This window comes from Lissotriton helveticus, chromosome 5_1 (assembly GCF_964261635.1).
Source record: "Lissotriton helveticus chromosome 5_1, aLisHel1.1, whole genome shotgun sequence".
In the NCBI taxonomy this organism is placed as follows: Eukaryota; Metazoa; Chordata; class Amphibia; order Caudata; family Salamandridae; genus Lissotriton; species Lissotriton helveticus.
In genome coordinates, this window is record NC_136065.1 from 732,548,643 (window position 1) to 732,568,579 (window position 19,937).

At 47.8% G+C, this 19,937-nt stretch overlaps 1 protein-coding gene across 1 annotated transcript in view; it reads left to right on the forward strand.

Annotated features, from left to right (window-relative positions):
• MYPN (myopalladin) overlaps positions 1–19,937 on the forward strand; it is a 2,138,596-nt gene that overhangs the window by 274,761 nt on the left and 1,843,898 nt on the right. Inside the window, exon 3 of the mRNA XM_078643205.1 lies at positions 12,743–12,918. Within this exon, the coding sequence (XP_078499331.1) occupies positions 12,743–12,918 (176 nt within the window). The remainder of the gene's footprint in view (positions 1–12,742; positions 12,919–19,937) is intronic.

Genomic DNA, 19,937 nt, shown 5'->3' on the forward strand with positions numbered 1-19,937 from the left:
TCCCCTTACCACAAAGTGGCCTAAAGCAAATTTGATGTAGTGAAAAAGTCAGTTTTCCACTGCAAAACACCTTATGCTTTGGATAGTTGATCAAAACTGGTGTTTTGCATCATGGTAGCGCCGGCACAAACTTTAGTAACTCATGGCCCAATGGTTTCCCCTGCAGTTTGCAAGGCGTGGTGTCTACAACTTCTGCGCTACCTATTGTCTTTCATGTGGTTCAAACTAAAACTGTGAATATTGCATTGGCTTCGAAAATTAAAGAGAGCTCAGAAACACATTTGACCTCCTGATTCTTTACTTGAGCCAGGTGGGTGGGCCAAGGCTTGGGGCCGAATGAAAGCTCGGGTTCTTCTTTTTCGTCCCCAACATTTCAGTCTTGGCCTTATTTGTGCAAAGAAAGCTTTGTTTCATCCAATGAAATACATGGATTAGGCGTTTGGTGAAATTTACCTGGAAACACACTTTTGACTACTGCTATAAAAGGAAGATTATAACGTGATGCCTGACCTTTAGTGTTGGCATACATGTAGCACAGTAGTCTGCTACTTAATGATTTTTAATGATTTAAGGTAAGCTGATGCAACCTCATAGGTATTGTTTGATTGATCGTTGTCCGATGGTTTCAATGAAAACATTTGCCAGTGGTCTAGCATCTATTAAGGAAAGTTAATAATCATCTGTTTTTAACATTCAATTGTTTTACCTAAAGAACATCTGAAACATTTCCAATTATATGAGAGCTCCACATAAATAAAGCTATTGAGTAAAGAGCCATTATGCATCATTTTGATGTATGTTTAAATACATTTAATTTGCTATCTTACTTTGTAATTACAGTGTAAAAAATAACTTAAAGCTTGGTTTTACTTTTTGAGCTAATAGTCTAAATTAAAGGACTTTTGAGTATTTGATGCATTTTATATTTTGTTTGTGATGATTTGTGATACAATTGCGTGATTTTAATTGATCAGCAATAAACCAATTGAACTCAACTGTTTTGATTACTCGGCTCCGACCAAGGAGACGACACAGGTGTAGGAAGCTGGCTCTGTATACACTATACCTAAGTAAGGTATAGTGTGCACAGAGTTCAGTAGATCCCCAAATGTAGGCAGAGGTAAAAGTAGAAAATACGTTACTCTCTATTTATGGTAATGTGGGCGAGCAGTATGGCTTTATCAGAGGGTAGTGTTAGGCATTTATTGTACTCCCACAGGCAAGACATGATGTCACAAACTCAAAGACTGGTAACTCAGACCAAATTGTTTATATAACAAATATTATTTAGTTGTATTTTATTTCTAGAACCAAGCCAGGCCTTGTAGAGGTAGTGTAATAATATGTTGCAATAATAATGCAGTTGAATGCAGTTGAAATGCAGTTGAATGCAATTGGTTTGGTTACAAGTAAGTCACTTGTGCATACAGAGTGTAAATTACTTTTCAGTTACTTTGCAATTACTTTTTAAGTTACTATTTCTACACAGTGTGATATCACACTTGGACATTTCTTAGATAAAAGGTGAGTAAATCAGTTTTGGTAAATACCCAGTTCCTTATGTTTTCATATAATATCCCAACTCCACACGTAGAACATTATTCTCAGAAACGCAGTCAATGCAATCCTATGGGAGGAAATGAAGTTAACAGTTTACATGGAAGTACTTGGTTTTGGGAGCTGGGTTTCTGGGGTTGGAACAAGGGTTCGCCCAGGATCAAGGATGCACTCTCAAAGCAGCCTCAGCGGCTCTAGAGTGGCAGGATGCAGAGTGCTGAGGCCCAATGTTATCCATTGGGGGATTGGGGACTCTGGTTGGTGGCTGCTCACTAGCAGGCCACAAGTTTGTGGGAGCAACACTCCTGGACTTAAGCTTAGGGAAAGGGGGATCTTATTTAGCATACAAGGTGAACCCACATGGGCGGCCAGGTGTAGGGTGCTGTTTTGGCATAGGGTGACCTGTTTCTTTCAAGGTGGATTCTACGGTTGCAATAAACACTGCAGGCTCGGGGATGAAGATCTTCTGGAAACGACCACCAGTTGGAGAGGTAAGGTGGGATGTAAAGAGACGCTGGGACACCGTCGGTTGGGCTACCTATGCCGTGGGGCATTGGGTGCAAGGGAGACTTTTGGCATCAGGTTTTTCTTACCGGCTCTGGTCATGGTCAGGGGGATCCTCCAGAAAGAGGCTGCATGCGTTAGCTGGAGACTTGAGGTAGGTCAGGGATCACCAGATTCCAGGTCAGGATCGCCGAGGAGACCTCCATGTGTTTTGGGCTTCTCAAACTCAGGCCCTGGGCTTCGGGTGCAGACTGGTGCAGACTCGCAGATTTGGCAAGAGTCTGTTGGTGAGCAAATGCAGTGCTCACAGGAGACACTGTCTGGTTGGGGAAGGCAGAGTAGGTCCTCCGGGTTCTGGGGGGCTGCTGACTGCAGGACACACCGGGATTTCGTTGGAGCAGGTTGAGGTTGGGACAGGCCAGTAGGGCTGGGGCCAAGGCAGATGGTGTCATCCTCTTCTTTCTTTAGCACAGGTCTTCAGTCTTTCTTCTTCTTGTTTCTTCTTGTATACGGAGGCAAGGTTCAGGATACCACAAAATACTAAATTTAGGGGTGTTTCAGGTAGGTAAAGGTTGGGACCGATGGATCCCTTCGTTGGGGTGGGCACACCCCCTATTATGCCACCCTCAAGTGGGAGGGGGGCATAAGTCTCACTGGTTGGCTGGGTTCCCCATCTTCAAGATGGCGGGACTGAGTGTTGTCCTTTGCATCGCCTCCCCCATCTGAGGGGTGGAGTTGGTAAAGGTGAGCACACCTCTCCTCCTATGTTGGTTTTCCTGCTGATTCTCCCACCCAAAGTGGGGGTCAGAACCGATGGGGGCCAGTTGCCGGGAGCAGCAAATGGCTAGGGTATCTCACATAGGCGGCAAGCCTTTGAAGGTTCCCCTTCATGGACCCTGCCCCCCCCCAGGGGGAGGAGTCTCAGCACCTTTGCCCAGTATGTGCTTTGTTTCAGGACCACAAAAATAGGAGGTTCTCGACCGAGGGGTCCAAAAACATGTCTGGGGTGGGAGCTGGCGAGCAGCCAGTCAGCAAAGACACTAGAGTCTGGTCGTTTTTCTGGGGGCATCTCTAAGATGCCTTCAGAGTACATTTTTCATTAAATCCCTCACTGGCATCAGTGTGGTTTTAATGTGTTGAGAATTTTGATATCAAACTTCCCAGTTTTCAGTAAAGCCATTATGAAGCGGTGGAGCTCATAATGACAAACTCCCAGATCATATACTCTTTACTGCAGTACTCCTCTTACAATACCTAAGAATGGACTTAGACACTGTAGGGTGTACTTGGCTCATGCACCTATAACCTCACCAGAGTCATAGTGCATCCATCAAGAGGGGTAGCTGACCTATGCCATAGGCAGTGGGTTCTAGGCAAGGCACACATTTTTTTCTGTACCAAAACATGCAGCCTGCAATTGCAGTGTGTGAGTACTAAGGTACAGGACCTCCAAGGGTGGCACAATATGAGCTGCAGCCCTTAGAGGGCTACCCGAGTCACAGTGCCCTTGGTACCCATGATACCTTTTATAAGAGACTTACATGTGGCCAGAGAGGTGCCAATTGGGGCACAAAGGTACAGTTTTGGGAAAGAACACAGGCCCGGCAACCTGATTGGCAGGGACCCAGGGCACATCAAGTCAAAGTGCTTCACAAATCTGGCAAGAAGCAGGGAGGTTACTGCAACAGAAAACCACCTTCCTACAACAGGTCACTACCCAGAGATATTGTTCTTTATACACATTCATTGGAACTGATCTGGCAACATGTAAATGCTTTAGTGCAACACAACCTGGTTGGTTTGATCATGCTTTCTCCTTAGCTGATAAACATCTCAAACTGGCCCTAGAGGAGTGTCTACATGACAAGAATGAAGTAATTTTCTGCCAGTCAGCCTATAAAGAAACAGTGGCAGCAAGGAAGACAGAAATAGGGAGAAAAGCATGAGAGAACCTGGAAGCCGCAAGAAATCTAAAAGATAGATGCATGTTTTGGAAACTTGTTATCCTCCCCTTTTTCTCAAATTATGGAAGGCCACATCTACAAATTGTAATTCCAGTACAAGCATGGGTTGAGCACTTTACCAAGCTCTTTCACCCAAACAACCAGGACCAATGCAAAATGGACATAGATGAGATCACCTATGACCAAGAAGCTGGATGCGCTGGAGTTAATCAATTAATGTCAAGGAGGTGGTTCAGGCAATTGAAGGCAGCCCTTCAGGCAAAGCGCCCGGCCCGCACAGACTCCCTATGGAATTTTTTTCAGATCATCCCTCAGTTTAGCCCCCATATTTACATATGTCCTGAGAGTAGCAATTGCAGGTCTTTCAGTTCCAAAATGGCAGGAGGCAATAACCGCCCCAATCTATAAGACTGGGGGGTAACAGGAGCCTCCCAAGCTGCTACTAATGTGGTGGGGGTGTTTATTACACAGGAAAATTGGCGCCTGCTGAGTTAGCGTAGTACAAACAAATTCAAAATTCATGCAATACAAAAGGCGAGGGGAAAAAACCCAAAAATGTAGGACCAAAAGGCCTGTTAAGTAAATAATGGCCTGTCCTATGCACACACTTTAGTGTTCAATGAAAGTTCATTAAAGAGTATGTTAGACCTGGCTCCATTGGCGTGGGTCTCCCTTCCATTTGTTATGTTGCCTCATGTGTTTTTGCTGGTGTTAGATGCTTTGGGCACTGTGCCACTGCTGTCCAGTGCCACAGTGCAAGTGCTCCCTATTGTAAATTAATGTATGAATTGGTGATTCCATGATTGACTGGTTTGGTTTACCCGTCAGACCCTAGTATAGTGCACCAGGAGTGCCCAGGGCTTGTAAACCAAATGCTGCTGGTGGGCTTTCAGCACTGGTTGTGCCACCGACCATAGCGGCCTGTAAAAGTGTGCCTAAGGTCTGCCATTGCAGAGCCTATGTGCAGTCTTGTACTGCCATGTTGCCTGAGCACGTGTACCCACTTGCCAATCCCTTAAACCTTCCCTTTTCTTCATATCAGACACCCCTATGGTAGGCCCAAGGGCAGGGTGCATTGTAAGTATAAGGTAGGACATGCCCTGGTGTGTGTGGCATGTCCTAATAGTGAATTACAGCCATTTTCGTTTTTCACTATTGCAAAGCTACCTGTTCTGCATAGGCCAGAATGGGCAGTTAGAATATTACATCTTATAATCCTAACTGACTCAGGGAACTTGGTAGACATTCGAGTTTAGTGTGCCTGAACTCAGAATGATAAAATACATCTTTTAGTGAAGTTGATTTTAACATTCTGTGTTTGAAAATACCACTTTCAGAAAGTAGGTATTTTCTTGTCTAACTATCCAAGCCTGCCTCTGCTAGGTTGTGTATTCTTTGTCTGGATTTTCAAGTGACAGGGCTGGGGGATTCCAGGAGACAGAATGAGTCATCCCAGTGGTGAATAGAGAGATCTGCATCTAGATGGGAGGGAGGAGTTGCACCTGGGACCTGAATAGGGCTGTGCCTTCCCTCCACAATGCCGGCTCCACCTCCTGTGGTACGGATGATGTCTATGCCCTGAACTGTGAAGGAAGAGAAGGAATCATGTCAACAAAGTGCTCCAGGGCTGTGCTTTCCCTCTACAGTGCTGGCTCCACCTCCTGTGGTACGGCTGATGTTTCTGCCCTGCACTGTGAAAGGAAAGAAGGAGTCATGTCAACAGAGTGCTCCAGAACTGGTTTGGACTGGGCAAAGGCGCTTTTGCCCTCAGAGGACAAAGGATTTTGGGGTATAAATATTGGGACCCCAAGAAATTAGATAACTTTAGGACAAACAAGAAGAAACCTTTGCTGAGGAGAGGAACCTGAAGAAACTGAGGAGAGACTATCCCTATGCTGAAGTGCTGCTTGGGGAATTGGCCTGCAGTGGTTGCCTGACTGCCAAAGAGAGGAGAAAGGGACTTTGTGTACTTTCATCAACTTGTAAGGATCTTCAAGAGCTTGGAACAGAGCTTGCCTCCTGCTGAAGTCTCAGGGCCAACAGACTTAAACCCCAGCTCCCCAGAGTTCCTTGGGAAGGGCCTGCTGCTGTGTTGGGCATTCTGAGGGACTGCGTGTCACAAGGAGCTGGAAGCGCGACTCAAGAGGAAGAAGCGTGTCGCCGTCGCGGCTGCTGCTGTCGCATCTTGGATGTCACCGCTGTAGCTGTCGTAGTACACCACATCAAGAAAAGTGCCTTGCATCCACGGAGAAGTGTGCCGCCATCGGAGCTGCTGTCATCGCATCTTGGATGTCACTGCTGTAGTTGTCGCATTGTGCGGAAGCTTCTCGCAACGTCGGAGAAGAGTGTCGCAGCCGAAGCTGTTGTCCTCGCATCACGGAACAAGGGTGTCGCTCCTGTAGCTGACGCATCGAATCAAGACTTCTCGCATCATTGGAGAAGCGTGTCGCATCTGGAAGATCTTCACGTCTTTATTTATTTGCACCGGAACTTTGCCGCATTTCCATCGCTGCAACACTTTTGTTGTGGAAGCTTAACGCATCATAAGGTACATTGACTTAAAGTGTCACATTTTAAGAACTGAAAATAATTAAGCTAAAACTACCATTTTAAATACAGTATTGTGGATTTTTGTTGTTTATGGTCTTGAGTTAAATCTATATAAAGAATACTTATTTTTTATATAAAACCTGTGTGGTGTCCATCTGTAGTTTTGTCACTGTATTACTATATGTGGTCACAAATTCTTTACACACTGCCTCTGAGATAAGCCTGCCCGCTTGTGCCAAGCTACCAAGGGGGTGAGAGAGGTATTTTAGGAGTTTACCCCGTTACCCTGACTAGAGGCAAGGGTCCCTATTTGTCACAAGTACCTACCTGTGCCAACTAGAGACCCCCAAATCTAACAGAGTAGGAGTACAAAACAGAGAAGAGTAATGTCTCTTATCATCCTTTCTTTGTCTTTTATTCAAAACAAGCGTCCAGCCACACATGTTTCGTCGTATGGGGATGACTCCTCAACTTCTTCAGGACTGATCAGATCTGTATGTAAAGTTTTCAATTGCCTCTCTGCCGGGGATAATTCTGACCCGTCTGGTCAATTATTCCTCTATTCTCATCAACTCAAATGTAATCTCCAAAGGGAAATCTTAAAATGTATTATCAGTTGTATGCTCCTTTATTATTATGGTTGAGCCATCGAAGTAGACCAACATTATATGGTAGGCCGATGTGAGCCGTAAAATCTGGAGCAAGCACGTTGTCGATCCAATCCGGCGCCGGGTACACGTTCTGTACCGGATATTTCCCCAGCTGTTATTGTTTGATTTCTTGGTAGCGAGTAAAGTAGAGAATTTGGGTAGAGTGATACTCTCAAGGCTTGAGGAATGGGCACTGGGGAATAAAGCATTGTCTGGCATGCAGTTTGGGTTTCGTCCTTGCGTGGGTACTGTGGAATAGTGCCTTCATCTACAACTTATCATTTAAAAATATATCAGGTCAGAAAAACGTGCTATGAACCTGGCTTTTATGGATCCCATATGTGCTGTTGACACCCCTCAGTGCCCCAAACTCTGGGACAAAATGGAGGGCATGGGTATAGAAAAGGCTTTGATAGATTTGCTTCACCAGTTAAATTGGCGCAAAGATATGGTTTAGCAGTGAGGGGGAACTCTCTCCTTCATAAAATTCTACTGAAGGTGTATATCGGCACCATATTTATTCTTTCTTTATATCAACAGTTGAAAGAATTTTTAACGTTCAGTGGGGAAAGATCAGACAAAGCTAGGGTCCAATTTAGTCCCAATTTTAATATTAGGGTGACCACCCGTCTGTAAATTTCACGGACCATCCGTAATTTGGACCCCACGTCAGTTGTCTGTGAGGATTCTTTTTACAGACACCTTTCGTCTGTAATTATGGCCATTGCAGGGAGCAGCACTGCTCCCTGCAAGAAGCCTCAGCCCCCCGATGGGGCCACCTAGCACTCCTCCTACAGCACAAGAGCAGCCCCACATCGCCCATTGTCATTCTGTATGCGGCTGATTGCCACATACAGAAAGACAATCGGGCAGTCTGGCAGTTAAAGCATGTGGCGGCCTCATCCTGCTTCAGTGTACAGCAGGGCACTCTGTTAGATGGATACAAGGTAAAGGGCCGATTCGGCAACGTGAGAAAACAGTTTATATAAAGAAGCATGTGAAACAAGTTAAAAGGAAAGGGCTGGAGTTCTTGCACTGTCTCATCATTTTAGAACTCACACATTTTCAATATTATATTCAACAAAGCCATGGTTGCTGCTTTTTTTATTTTAAGCAACTAATAACCATTGACAAAGCCAATAGTCCTGGCTTGTTGTTGGTGTAACAATACTTGATGTGTTATATATCTGGATGCAATGACAGAAACAACATAATACCAGTCGGGCGGAACACTATGCTAAGCACAGGTTTTTAGCCTAGGTGGTTTAAGCCATGCCCTTAATTACATTGAACACCCCTTTGAAGAGACCCCCCAGTTTTTTACCCCCCTTAAAGCCCTGGAAACAGCACCATGTCACAGTCACCTCATGTCCTGGCACTGTGCATCATGCATGACTTCTAAGTTTTCAGACATGCATGGCTTCCAAGTTTTCAGATTGCCTATGTGCAGGGGCATAGTGAACCACCCCACACCTTGCATTAGGAACTACAGCAAGATGAAGTTCTTGATGGGCCTCTTCTGTCTGATACTCTGCAGACAAAGGTTCAGCTCTTAATGTGAAATGGTGGGTGAGTAAATAAGTGAAGGAATGTATGAATGGCTGGATGGATTAGTGAAAGGATGAATGGATGAATGAAAGAAAGGATGGATGAATGAGTGAGTGAGTAGAAGGATGGAGAAAAGGTAAATAGATGGATGTAGGGGGCGGAAGTGTAGATGGATGGGTAAAAGAGTGGATGGGTGAGTGAAAGGATGGATGGATTAGTGAAAGGGTAGATGATGGGTGAGTGAATGGGTGGATGGATGGATTGATGAATTGATAAGTGAAAAGGTGAATGGATGGATGGATGAGTGAAAGGGTGGATGTAAGGATTGATGTGTGAGTGAAAGGGGGTAGATGGACAAAATGATGGATAGATGAGTGAAGAAATGAAAGGGTGGATGGATGAGAGAACAGATAGATGAGTAATAAGGTCAATGGATGGATTCATGAATGGATGGGTTGAAGTATGGATGGATAAGTGAAAGGGGGATGGAGAGAGAAAGGGAGGATGAATGACTGAAAGGGTGAATGGGTGGAAGGATAAGTGACTGGGTGGATTGATGACTAATTGAAAGGGTGGCTGGATGGGTGAAAGGGTAAATGGCTGGATGGATGAGTGAATAGATGGATGGGTGGAAGAGTGCATGGATGACTGTACAGATAGAAGGGGTGAAAGGGTGGATGGATGATTAATAGATGGATGAGTGCAAGGATGGATGGAGGGATGGATGAGTGAAAAGATGGATGGAGGGATACATGGTGGATAGGATTATAAATGGTTGAATATGTTTGGACATATATGGGCACACAGATGGAAGGACAGCATGAATGGTGAAAGACTGAATGATAGATAAAAGAATGATTACACCTTGTAGCACCCATTATCTTTAGTAACAATTCCTATACATTGACTTTCACGTTTATATGAGTCATTGTCTCTATAGAATGTGTGTGTGATGTAAAGCACTCCAACACCCTGCCCTACATACTTGGGATGAGTAACACTATAAATGAAATTAAATACACATAAGAGACGGTCTATGTTAACATGAGGGGCACCAGTGGAGGGTGGTAGCAAGGCTGGACTAGCCGGACCGGGCATTGGGTGTTTCCCTGCGAGGCTGGAAAGGGGGGGCGGTTTTGTTACTGGGGGCTGGCACTGCAAAGTTCCTTGTATATTCAGTAGTTTTCAATGAACAATAAAAGCAGCCTCTTGTATATTCAGGTCTGGTTCACCATTGTCTAATGACTAATGCACCTACTGGAGCGAGATGCGAGTTTTGGATCGTCAAATTCAAGTCAAGTCAAGTCAAACATTTGTATAGCGCGCTACTCACCCAGAGGGTCTCAAGGCGCTTAAGGGGGATGAGTTCGCTACTGATCGAACAGCCAGGTTTTGAGTTGCTTTCTGAAGGAGAGGTGGTTCTGTGTGAGACGGAGGTGGGTGGAGAGGGAGTTCCAGGTCTTGGCCGCCAGGTAAGTGAAGGATTTTCCTCCCATGGTGGCTCTTCGGATGCGTGGAATCGTGGCGAGGGCTTGGTTGGACGATCGAAGATGGCGGGTGGGGGTGTAGAAGGTCAGGCGAGTGTTGAGGTATCTGGGACCTAGGTCGTGGAGTGCCTTGTGTGCGTGGCTGAGGAGATGGAACGTGATTCTTTTGTTGATGTAGCAAGCTGCAGGCATACTGAAAAACTCTAAAGTGCACGATTCTCTCAACCTAATATAAACTTATTTTGACTTGTACGTAAGTGGTTGCCTATTTGCTTACTTATATCCTATTGCGTGACCTCCTCTGACATGTCTGTAAAACTTACCTTTTGTTCCGAAGTTTTATACTGAATTTTGACCTCCTGTCCTGATTTTTACACTCACCTTCCTGAATTTGCACCTATGCCAGTTGGTCACCCTAGTTAATATATACTTACAATGCGGTGTTATTGGCCAAAAATGCTAATGGGCTTTAGATTCTTCTTGATGTCCTATCATTCCATGAATGATCTGGGACTAAAAACGAATTGCTTAAAGTACTTTGTTATGAAATATTGACCTAAGCATTCCAAATATAAGACATTTTATTTAGCTGGGGAGAAAGTGGCCAAAGTCCACCATTTTACCTATTTGGGCATCCCAATAGATACAGCAAATAATTAGAAGTTTCTATAAAAAAAATAGGTATCCCTAATTCCAGAGGTCCATCACATCTGTTTTCTGTTTTGCAACTAGATTTTCCATAAGCCAGTGAGGGAGTAAGTTCACATTTTCAGGAGCAAGTGCCTCGTGATGGGTACCTACGGGGATGGAGTGTGAGGGTATCCAGATGTTGGCCAAATACAAAAGGTGGCAAATGCATTTTCTGGGTAGACTTCTGGCTCTACCACAAGCTGCACCAACCTCTTCATGTCAGGCTGAAGTTGGCGTGGGCTTTGCGGAAGACCACATTAAACTACATCCTGTATTACTTTGGATGAGGGTGTGGAGTAATCCAGAAACCTATGTCACTAGAGCTGTGATTTATGATTGCCTTGCCTTCGACCGGGCATCTCATATCACATGGTTGCAGAGGCGTTTTAAGGCATGGGCAAAGTGGGCTCTGGCCAAGCCCCCCAGATTTTCTGGGGGGCCCTGATATAACCAGCTGTGTTCTGCAGAGAGTCTTGCCCTGGTGATACTGAATAAATCTAAAACAGATTGTTTTAAAAAACGATTTACTTTGATTTATTATAATGTGGGTTATATATGAGAGTCTATTACAGACATTTGTAGAGAAATGCTGTGTTTTGTTTCCTGCAACATCCATAAAAAGTTTCCTTTAGATCAAAACAGGAACTCAGATATGAGAAATGGGAGGGTGTCACAGAGATTATTTGCAGTAATATTAGTGAGCTGCTGCTGGGTTACAATATTGAAAGCGTACTGTCATTATCCCTGAATATTAGATGGAAACACATTTCATATTTGGACTAGTGTGTCTGTGCACTGTCAGTGACCTGGCCAAAGGGTGCACGAAAGAGCTGAAATTGGATCATAAATTCAAAGCAGTTCCAAGCAGGGGCCCCCAAAATGTGTTTAGCCCAGGGCCCACAAAACCCATAAGATGTCCCTGCATGGTTGGCATACATTTAGAAAACGTTTAGTGACCTGGAGGTCCTAGAACTGTATGCTAAGCCAGAGGGGAATTTCATTATTTAAATTCGTCAGACATGGTAAAATGGCAGTTCTTTAAATAGCGCCCCAAACCCCGTAGGGAGGAAAGACAAGCTACACAGTCTGGTGAATCACTCTGGAACACAGCAGTAAGATCCGCCCCAGAAGCTTATTTAGCATTCGTTTTTAATGCATGGAATAGGTTTCTCCTCACAAGGCTGTGCTTTAACCTTGTTCTGTTAGCCTTTCTTATACAAGGCTCCTAGTTTTCAAATCTCCCTATGTGCCCCTGTGATCAATTTCAGGCAAAGAATTACGCACTTAATATTATTTTGGACTCTCTACACTTCTTATCGTAAACGTATATGAACTCTGCTTATACGCTGCGATGCAAGCTTTTGACATGATAAAAAAGCCATTTTATTCCAACAGCAAATGGGTAGCTTGCCGGTCTGATATGAAAGCGAGGGAGGAGGGGTGTCATTTTATAAAATGCTCGCTGACAACAACGAACAGAAACTGATACGGTACAATGTACTCTGGCTGGCCTGTTTTTACTAATGTTCTCTCGTATGACGCATGTATTGTTATTAATTTACCTCAGGATAATACTGACTGGTGCAAAGTGTTTTTAAGAATGTCATTTGAGTTTATTTTTATCCTTTTAACTTTCTTTTAATATGGCCTTATTTGTGTATTGTTGCTGGTGTGCACTTTTATGGCTATTTTATTTTTAGCGCAGTAAAGTTGGTTTGATGATAATGATGACTGCTGCTTTGTTTAGTTTGTAAGGTTGTTTTTACTGACATGATCCAAATATGTCTTACAGCTGGTACTGTGAGGGAAAAGAGCTTGAAAACTCACCGGATATTCAAATCCTGCAAGATGGAAATGTGCACTCCTTGGTTATTTCTGAGGCTTTTCAAGAAGATACAGGACGTTATTCCTGCTTTGCATCAAACATCCACGGTACAGATTCAACATCTGCTGAGATTTACATAGAAGGTAATTCTAAATATGTTCGGCACGAACAGGACGTTGAGAATGATATTTTTACTGAGGTGTATAATGTTGGAAGATTTCTTCGAGATGGTATTTCCAATATAGTAGGGACTATTTTTGTGTTACTAGGCAGTAGCTGGTAAATATTTGGAATACATGTTGTCAAACTGATCTGAGTATTTTAGAAAATAACAGTAGTTACTAACCCTGTGACATGGGTCCATTTCCAGATATTGGTTTAGGTATGGTTCTTTATTTATTTATTGTGCTGCTTTTTGTTGCATGATCAAGGTTATACAGTTGCAGCAGAAATGAATAAAAAAGTAGTTTGCCATTGTTACAGTAGTCATGGATAACATTACAGCATATACCATTCATCTAGGCTTTTACCTTCATAGGAATGTTCTATTACTTACCGGTAATCTTCATTACTCCGTTGTCCTTATCCCATTCATTTACATATTGGAGATAACCATCTCCCGACAGAAAAAAAGAGCAGAGGCATGCTGGGACCCTAATATTGCCCCTCCCATCGGGTGTACATAAGCAGTACCTACCCAGCATCCCGTCTGTACAACCAAGCCCAGACAGGAAGGCCGGCTGTCAAGGAGGGAGGGAGGGGCGCATGAATGGGACGAGGACAACGGGACCTGGAGTAATGAAGATTACCGGTAAGTAATAGAACATTGCCCCCAGGTCCCTTATGTCCTCGTCCCATTCATTTACATATTGGAGAATACCATAGCAGAAAACCGGCCTTCCGCACCCACAAGCAACCCAGGGAACCACAACAAAAGCAGCAACCTGAGGGAGCACTGGGAAGGAGGAAAAGGGTAACCGCAGGAAACAACCGGCCCACAACCCAGAACAGGACAGCAGGGCCAAAACAAGGACCGGAGACAACCCAGAAAAACAGAAGGCCAGAGCCCCAACAAGGAGGCCGCCAACCAGAGAAACCGGAGACAGGGCAACCGGAACAAAGACCCAAAGAACACGGCCAAGCAACATGGCCAACCAACCCATTGGACAAGGCCGCCCAGCCCAGAACCACCGGGAAAGCACACAGGACACGCCAGCCACAAAGACACAGAGCAAACCGCGACAGCCCCGAAGAAGGCCAAAAGAGCGCAGGCACAAGCACTGAGACCAACAAGGAAGGAGGAAAGCATAGGCCCAAAATCGTCCCACCTCAACCAAAATGAACAACCCGGCCCAGATAGCCCAGAGCAGGCGCCGAACAGGAGCAAGACCCCAACGGAACAGAAAGACAGGCAAGGGGAAAGAAAAACAGAAAACCCCAGGAAGCAAAAAAAAACAACCCCACCGAGAAGGAGGCCACCAGCCCAAACAGGAAGGACACCAAACCCATAACAGCAGGGAATAGGAGGCCAACCCAAAGACCACAGGACAGAAACGCCCCCCAGAAGGAACCAGCCAACCAGCAAGGAGAGGCCAACAAGACCGGAAACCAACAACAAACAAGCCCAACAAGGGCGGGGACTGAGCCACCGGCCACAACCCCAAGAAAACCCCCAACCCCAAAAGGGAGGGAGAGCAGGGCATGAAGGAAGGCCAGAGCAACTGGGAACAACCAGCAGCCCCCAAACCAGGAACCCACCGAACCACAGAGGCACACAAAAACAGTCGCCAATACGGCAGAGAAACGCACAGCAACCCACACCCAGGCCAAGCACGCAGCAAGGCCAGGAGCAGCCGAAAAAAGAAATGGCCCCAGGGCGCACAGCACCCAGACCAAAAGGCCACAAGGCCCAACCCCAGCAACACCTGAGAGGAGCCAAGAAAACAGCAAAAACCAGGGCAACAAACTCCCAAAAGGAGCCAGGACCAGGGCCCAGCAACCCGACGACACAGGAGGACCCGCAGGCCCAACCAAACCTAGGAAGGAGCCCACGCAGCGTCAAGGCCAGAGCAAAGAGCAGGGAAGAACAGAAAACCCCAAGCACACCACCGCCGGACCAGAAAAAAAGCCGGAATATTAAACAGAGGAACGCGCCAAAGCAGAAGCCACAGAGAAGGCAACGGGCCAACCAGCAGGAAAACCCCAGACAACCCGCAGCCAGGAGGGAGAACCCCACAGGGGCAAAAGCACCACAAAACCGCAACTCAACCGGAGAGGGGCTTGATGACACCCAAACAGACACACCCCGGGAACAAAAACCCGGGGAAGCAAGAGAGAAGCGAGCCAGGACACCAGAACCAGGAACGCCCAGCAAAACACACCCCAGAGCAGGCCGAAACAACAGCACTGCCACAAAGCCAAGGAGGCACAGCTCAGGGGCCACCCCGAACAAAGCCGGCAAACCCAGAGTTACAGGACCCCACACAGGCACCAACACAGGCGAAACAAGCCCGGGAAGAGAACCAACAGCAGGAGAAGGCCCCAAAGGATCCACCAGGATCCAGCCACAACCGCACAGCGCCCCGTCAGGACACAAAAGAGAGCCCAGGCAAGGACGCAGAGCCCAATAAGGCAACAAATCAGCCACACAAAACCCCGCAGGTGCGGAAAAGCCCCAGCAGACACCCACCCAGGCACCCACCACGGGAACCAGAGGAGACCAGAACCACCCTGGAATCAAACGCACCAGAGCGCAGACGGACCAAGAAACCAACAGCACCCGGCAGCGTCTCCGTGGGAACAGTAGAACAGAAGAGGGGAAACAGGCGCCACGCCACGGACACCGCAGCAGTGAAAGACAGTCAGGCCCAAACAGCAGCGGCATGAACCCCAGGGACCAAAAGGCGAACCACCCCCGGAAACAACCCGGGGGGACCCCAAGGAAAGGAAGAGCAGACGTCTAACCACAACAGGTAAAAAAACAGGCGGGCGGACAGGAAACACTGGAACCAAGCCAATGGCAAGCACAGGGAGAGCCAGGGCAGGAGCAAATAAAAACAGAAGCAGCCAGACCCCAGAAGCAACCCAAGCACACAGAAGGCCCCGGGACAAACACCCGAAGCCCCAGGCCGGAGCAAAGGAGAACAGAACAGCCGCACGCATGGCAGCACGAGCCACCCAGGTGCAGGCAGAGAGCCGCAGAGAGCCCCAGGCATGACACCAGGAAGCCACAAGAGGAACCAGGTGCAGCCCAAGGGACGGGGGAACCAGGAGCCCCCACGGACTAAACCCCAACCGACCACGCAGAAGCCAGGAAGCGAAGGTGAACACCCAGAACCCAAAGCGTAGCAGAGGCCACAACACAACAGCCAACCCACAGCGGAGGCAAGGCCACTCAAAAAGGGGCAGACAGACACACGGACCCAACACACCCAAGGTGAGGCCACGACACTCGCACCCGCGACACCCCGAAGCAGGACAACAGAGGGCCAGCAAGGAAAGCGGGAAAACCCCAGGTAGGACTAACAGGAACCCAGGGGAGCCAACAGGACCCCCCCGCAGCCACCCAAGGAGCACGAACCCCGACCCCCACCCACCAGGGGCAGGGAGGAGCCGCAGAAAAACCCGAAGGAGAGAGGACCAGAAGCGCACCCCAACAGGCCGCCGCCGAGGGAGCAAAGACGACGCCGACACATGAGCAGCAGAGAACAAGGTGCAAGCAAACAGGCAGGGAGACCCCAGCAACACAGGGAATACCAGGAGCAAGCACAGGCAGAGCCAGCAAAAAAAAAGGAACCAGCCACCACAGAGGCGACAGGAATCCAGGCCGACCCGAGGCAGGCCACCAAACAGAAGAGCGAATGCCAACAGCCTAGAGAAGCAACAAATGACCTCAACAGAGAGGAGCACCCCCCAACAAGGCACGAAACAAAATGCATAAGCACGCGTGGCCAGGAGCAGGGGCACCACCCGGAGGCAGCAACCCAAAGGAAGAAGGCCCGCGGCGGAAACAGAAAACACCCACCACGCAGACCACGGTAGGAGAGCAGACAAGCAGAGCCGGAACAGGTAGCGGCGGGCCACCCCACACAAGCCACCCGACCGAGGGCCACCAGCAACCAGGGAAAAAACCACGACCACCCCCCCAGACCACACACCGCAGGGGGGGCGGAGGCCAGAGCCTGGAGCAACTGGGCAGAACAGAGAAGCACAGCCCCAACCAATGGTGCACCCAAACTGGGCAGAGCACGCCAGGAGCAGCGCGAGGGAGAGGAGCCTGCAACATGTGAACCAAGAAGGAGGAGGAGAGCAGCCCTGACAGGACGCTCCCCGAGAGGAGCGGCGTACCCACAGAAACAAAGCCTCCACCAAGGTGCAACCAACCAGGGCAGCAGACGCCGGAGCCCGGAGACCGCAGCAAGCCACCCGCGAGGAGCAGACCAGCCCCACCAGGAAGCATCCCTAGCTTAGCGGGCAGAAGGCACAGAAAGCTGACGCCTGGAAATCCAACGATAAAAACAGGCAGCCAAGCGGCAAGGCAGCAGCCAGAAGGAGCGCCCCACCGCCATAGGCACAAACCCCGGCAGTAGCAGAAGGACCCTCACACACAGCCGGTAAACTGGTAGAAGGCGGAGCAAGGAGCCATGCACCCCAACCCCACCAGAGCCGGGCAGCCCAAGCGAAGAGCAAACCAGCAGCACAGCGCCAGCAAGCCATGTGCGCCTCGTCATCACAGTACATAGTGCGCAGCCACCATATAGTACAAAAGAACCAACATGGAACATTGTGACAGCATTGTCAGGAGCCGAACCCACGTCCTGTGCCACCAGAGGCACAGAAACACCTTTGTGCTATAGTTCTTTGAAAGAACCCCCGCCGGACAGGGACCTGCAAAACAAAAAGGCAGAAGAAGGATCCACGCCATGGAGGAAAGTGGCCCACACTCAAGACTAAGAAAGGAGCCGGTGGCGAGACCCAAACCCATGCAGCGCAGGGTCCCGCTACACCAAAGCCACAGGATGCAACGTCGGGAGCTGCCTACAGAATGTAGTAGGCACCAACAGCGGGAAAAAGAAAAGAACGACAATCACACACAAGTTCGTTATTTTCAGCATGTTTGCAGAAGCAACGAAAACCGCTACACGGGACTTACCCGGGAGGGAGGCCAGCGCAACACACTCCACATCGCCAACAAGGGCCCCCCCTCGCAACAGCTCAAGTCGCACCACAGGAACCACGCCAGGGCCCGGCAGACAGTCAGGAGCAAACACAGCGCGTCTTCTTCTCAGTCAGGAACCAGGAAGACGCGCTCCATGACCAGGAAGAGACCGGTGGCTGGCGCACCAGACGCAAAGGGCCGGTGCACCCAAGAAGCCATAATCCAGGAAAAAAACAGCCTCCCAGCAAGCCCGGCAGGCCAGGAGGTAGGACATCCAACACCCCGACCAATTAGCCAGGCAGCCGGATGGGGAGTACCAAGAAAGGGAAGCCACTCAAGCCCAGCAGGACCAGCACCAGCAACCACAGCAAACTTCTGTCGACAGACAGAAAAAAAGAACAGACGGGATGCTGGGTAGGTACTGCTTATGTACTCCCGGAGGGAGGGGCAGTTTAAGGGTCCCAGCATGCCTCTGCTCTTTTTTTCTGTCGGGAGATGGTTATCTCCAATACGTAAATGAATGGGACAAGGACATAAGGGACCTGTGGTAATGTGTGTGTTATGAGCCTTGGTTGGTACAAACAAACAAAAGGCTGATAGTGGAGTAAAGGTGTAGGAAGCTTGCTTTTTATATAGTGTGCCAAAATGAGGTACACTATGTAGAAAATCCAGACAACCCTTATTGGCTTACAGAGCTTAAACTAATAATCGCAAATGCTTTTTTTGTGGTAGTGTGGACAAGCAGTTTCGGTTTGTCAGAGGGTAGTGTGAGCATTTGTTATACACACAGTGTCAATAAATGAGACACACTCGAGAAGAAAATCAATACCAATTTAGAAAAATAACATACATTTTTATATAATTTTTGACACCAAGAACATCATAATTGGGTAAGAACTTTAGACGTTATTAAATATTACAGTAGAAAATGACAGCTGTCATATTTGAGGCATGAGCCTTGAACGTGGTAATTTTATCCTATGAGAGAAACATCACTGCATAGGGTTACTTGCAAACGACTTGGAGGACTGATCTTCTGGACATAAGGTAAGTAGGGGCCAAATCAAAGGAAGCACCAAGAGTTCAGTTTTAGCTGCCCTGAGGTGTCAGGGTGCAGAGGTGCTTTCCACTGTGGTAGCCTTGAGAGGTACTTGCTGTAGTCAATGGGAAAATTACCTGGAATAAAGAGGCTGCAAGAGGGTTCTGGAATCTCAGTGCCACAAAGACACCATTGGTTTCAATAGACTCAGGCTTAAGGGCTCGTTGCATAGATGTTTTGTCCGGCGGCTCGTCAAGTGTGAGGCTCCCACGGTTCTCAGTGCACCCGCAGAAGAGAGAGAAGAAACACAGCAAGATGACTTCAGGCTAGGAGCTGGCCTTTGGTGAAGTCCCTCGACATGCAGGTCAGTTTTGGTGGTGCTCGGACTGGACACAGGTGCTTGCAACAGGCTCTGGTACCTCCGATCTTGGTGTTGGGTGGCTCCTGGCATTCCTGGCATCTCCAAACTTGCTGGGGAGTTGGATCTGACTTCCTTGAGCATGATGTCCTCTTCCTGGGTGGCTGCTGTTTTGATGGACCCAGTGGTCCGCAGATTGGTGCACCGGATGCTGCAGTTAGTACCTGCAGGCTTCAGGAAAGTGGCTCCTCCACTTTAAGGGAGATGCTGGTTGGTGGAGGAAGTGGTGGTAGCCCTATGAGACTTTTGGAGGATGCACAGCTGCACGCAGCTGCAGGACGAGTTGGGTCTTTGTGATTGTCGGGACAGGAGCAGGCAGGCAAGGTGTGGTACCAAAGTCCACAGCTAGTCCTCTATTCTCAGGTTCTTCGGCTCTTCTTTGTCCTTCATCTTCTGGAGTCAGTTGAGCCTGAGTTCCTGGTGTCAGGGGGGCACCTAAATATTGAATATAGGGGCGTTGAGGGGAGTGAAGGCTAGTACCGAATGGGTTACTTATCCTTATGTCACTACACCCCCTATATGACTACTTCCTGTCCCAGAGTTCCTA